At 31.2% G+C, this 2426-nt stretch overlaps 1 protein-coding gene across 1 annotated transcript in view; it reads left to right on the top strand.

The window, feature by feature from the left end:
• The window catches only part of wdr7 (WD repeat domain 7), a 126290-nt gene that overhangs the window by 34163 nt on the left and 89701 nt on the right, over positions 1 to 2426 (top strand). Inside the window, exon 9 of the mRNA XM_016548936.1 lies at positions 1735 to 1820. Coding sequence (XP_016404422.1) covers positions 1735 to 1820 — 86 coding nt within the window. The remainder of the gene's footprint in view (positions 1 to 1734; positions 1821 to 2426) is intronic.

Raw genomic sequence — 2426 nt, forward strand, 5'->3', positions numbered from 1 at the left:
GATGTGTATCATTATATCGGATCCGTGCATCAGGTCTTAAAGGGACAGCGGCCTATAAATACTGCTGCTGTCATTAATGATCATCAAACAACAAAACAGCTGTGATAAAAATCTATATTTTTATTTAATATATACAGTGAACACTATGCACTATTATTTTCCCTAATTATTTCATATTTTGGATTTGAATACTACCAACCTTATTTTATTTGTAGCATATTCTGTTGTATTTATCTATGCTTGTAATTTGTGTATTTGTTCTTATTTTTACTGGCTGTTCTCTTGTGTCTTTAATCATGTTTAAACTTTCTTAGTTAATCTAGTAGTATTTGCTGTGGTATCAAAGAAGTACTTCGCTTTAAGTAAATGGAAAGCAAGTTAAATTGAAATATTTTTCTTTTCTTGCTGATCCGAAAAATGATCCGATCCGTGGGTCAAAAACCGTAATGTGATCCGAACCGTGAGATTTGTGATCCGTTGAACCACTGTTAGTGTATGTATTTTATTGGATTTAATATTGAATTATAATCGATTATAATATAAATTGTATTTAATTTTATGTGTATAAAATTAATGTATCAATGCAAGCTCTATCTCCCTAATTTGAATATATATTTTAGACTTTTTGTTATAAATTGTTTATTTTATAACATTTTATTTTTATTTTATTCCATCCTATTTTAATTGGATTCCAGGAGTTAATATGGAGTAAAAAATCCAAAGCATTTGCCTTAGGTGTGTGCAATATTAACAAAAACTGATATCTCAATATTTCTGGGATTTTGGTGTCAGGGTTGAGTTAAATTTCTATTTTTTATTTTCATTTCAGTTTTAGTAGGTTTGTTTTGTGTTTTGTTTTTTTCCTTTCTATAGTTTTTTTTCAAATGTCTATATAGTTTTCATTAATAAAAATTATATAAAATTTCAGTTTTAGTTATTTTAGTTATGTTAGTAGAAATGTTGCCTTGCCAACTTGCTGAAATAAAGTTTTAAGTTTTATATTTTAATTTATTTCAGTTAAAGATTATTTCAGTTAACCAAAATCTGTTTAATGGTTTTAGTTTTAAGTATAATAACCCTGTTTGGTGTTGACTATACAGTATTTAGACAATATTTAGCATCCTTCAAAAAATGTGTTTGTGAAACCTTTACATTGTACTAGCTTGTTCTTGTTAATAGGATGTTAATTATTTCTGACTAATACATAACATCAATGTAAAATGCATCAGATACAGCCAAGGGGGCTAATTCTCAAAAATTATTAGTAAATGTTGAGATTAAAAAGTGCTCTTACCTGGCTGACAAAGGTTTTTAAGTTTCAATTTTATTTTATTTTATTTTTGGAACCAATATATTTAAGGAAAAGAGGTCTTCTTGATTCACTTGAAACTGCAGCATTCAAGTAAAACAATACAGAAATATTTCATTATTGCCAACAGGATTTACTTTGTTAGACTAACAAAACTATTAACAAAAATATTAGTTTTTGTTCTCTCACACGTTGACATGAATGTATTCAGGGGTTTATACACACTCACAGACATGTATAAATACACACACACACACACTCACAGACCTGTATAAATACACACACACACACACACACACACACAAACACACACACTCACACTCACAGACCTGTATAAATACACACACACACTCGCACCGGTCTGATGTTAAATTCTGTGCTGTTGGATGTGTGTTAAATATTTAATTTGGCCTTTTGTGTTTCAGGCCCCCAAGACCAGGAACCCCTGAGACCCTGAGAAAAAGCACCACGCAGGCCTCCAGCCCGGCCCTGCAAGCTCAGATCAAACAAGGTAACTACAAAGACAGAGCGCTCGCCTCCAAAATAAAGTCTGCCCACATGAAAACCTCTGCTCTGGCTGTAAAACAAACAGCAGAGCGCTGCTTCACACACAAACCCTGCCACTGCTCTCCTCAGACTCTCTCAGGATCAGACGCTTCATGCACCTCGCTTTCTTTTCAATACATTTATTTTCTGTCAAAAGAAGTTCCTTTTAAAAATGTTTACAACAAGGTCTTATTGGCTAATGCATTGAGCAATATATATATTTACAGAATTTATTATTTTTTCTTCTGAATTATTTATTTTTCATGTCTATTGTGCATGAAAGGCACAATACTTTCTTTCTTTCTTTCTTTCTTTCTTTCTTTCAATCAGGAACAATGCATATTAATAATACATAAAATCAATGTAAAATGCGCCAGATTTAACCAAGGTGGCTAATTCTAAAAATGAATTAGTAATTGTTGAAATTAAAAAGTGCATTTATATGTAGGGATGCACCGATACCACTTTTTCCAGTACTCGCCTGATACCGATACTTTTATTTTTGGTACTTGCCGATACAGAGTACCGATACCAATATTTTTATTGCATTTGTAAATTTTTTTATTTTTGG

This window comes from Sinocyclocheilus rhinocerous, unplaced genomic scaffold, assembly GCF_001515625.1.
Source record: "Sinocyclocheilus rhinocerous isolate Xijiao unplaced genomic scaffold, SAMN03320098_v1.1 scaffold824, whole genome shotgun sequence".
Classification (NCBI taxonomy): Eukaryota; Metazoa; Chordata; class Actinopteri; order Cypriniformes; family Cyprinidae; genus Sinocyclocheilus; species Sinocyclocheilus rhinocerous.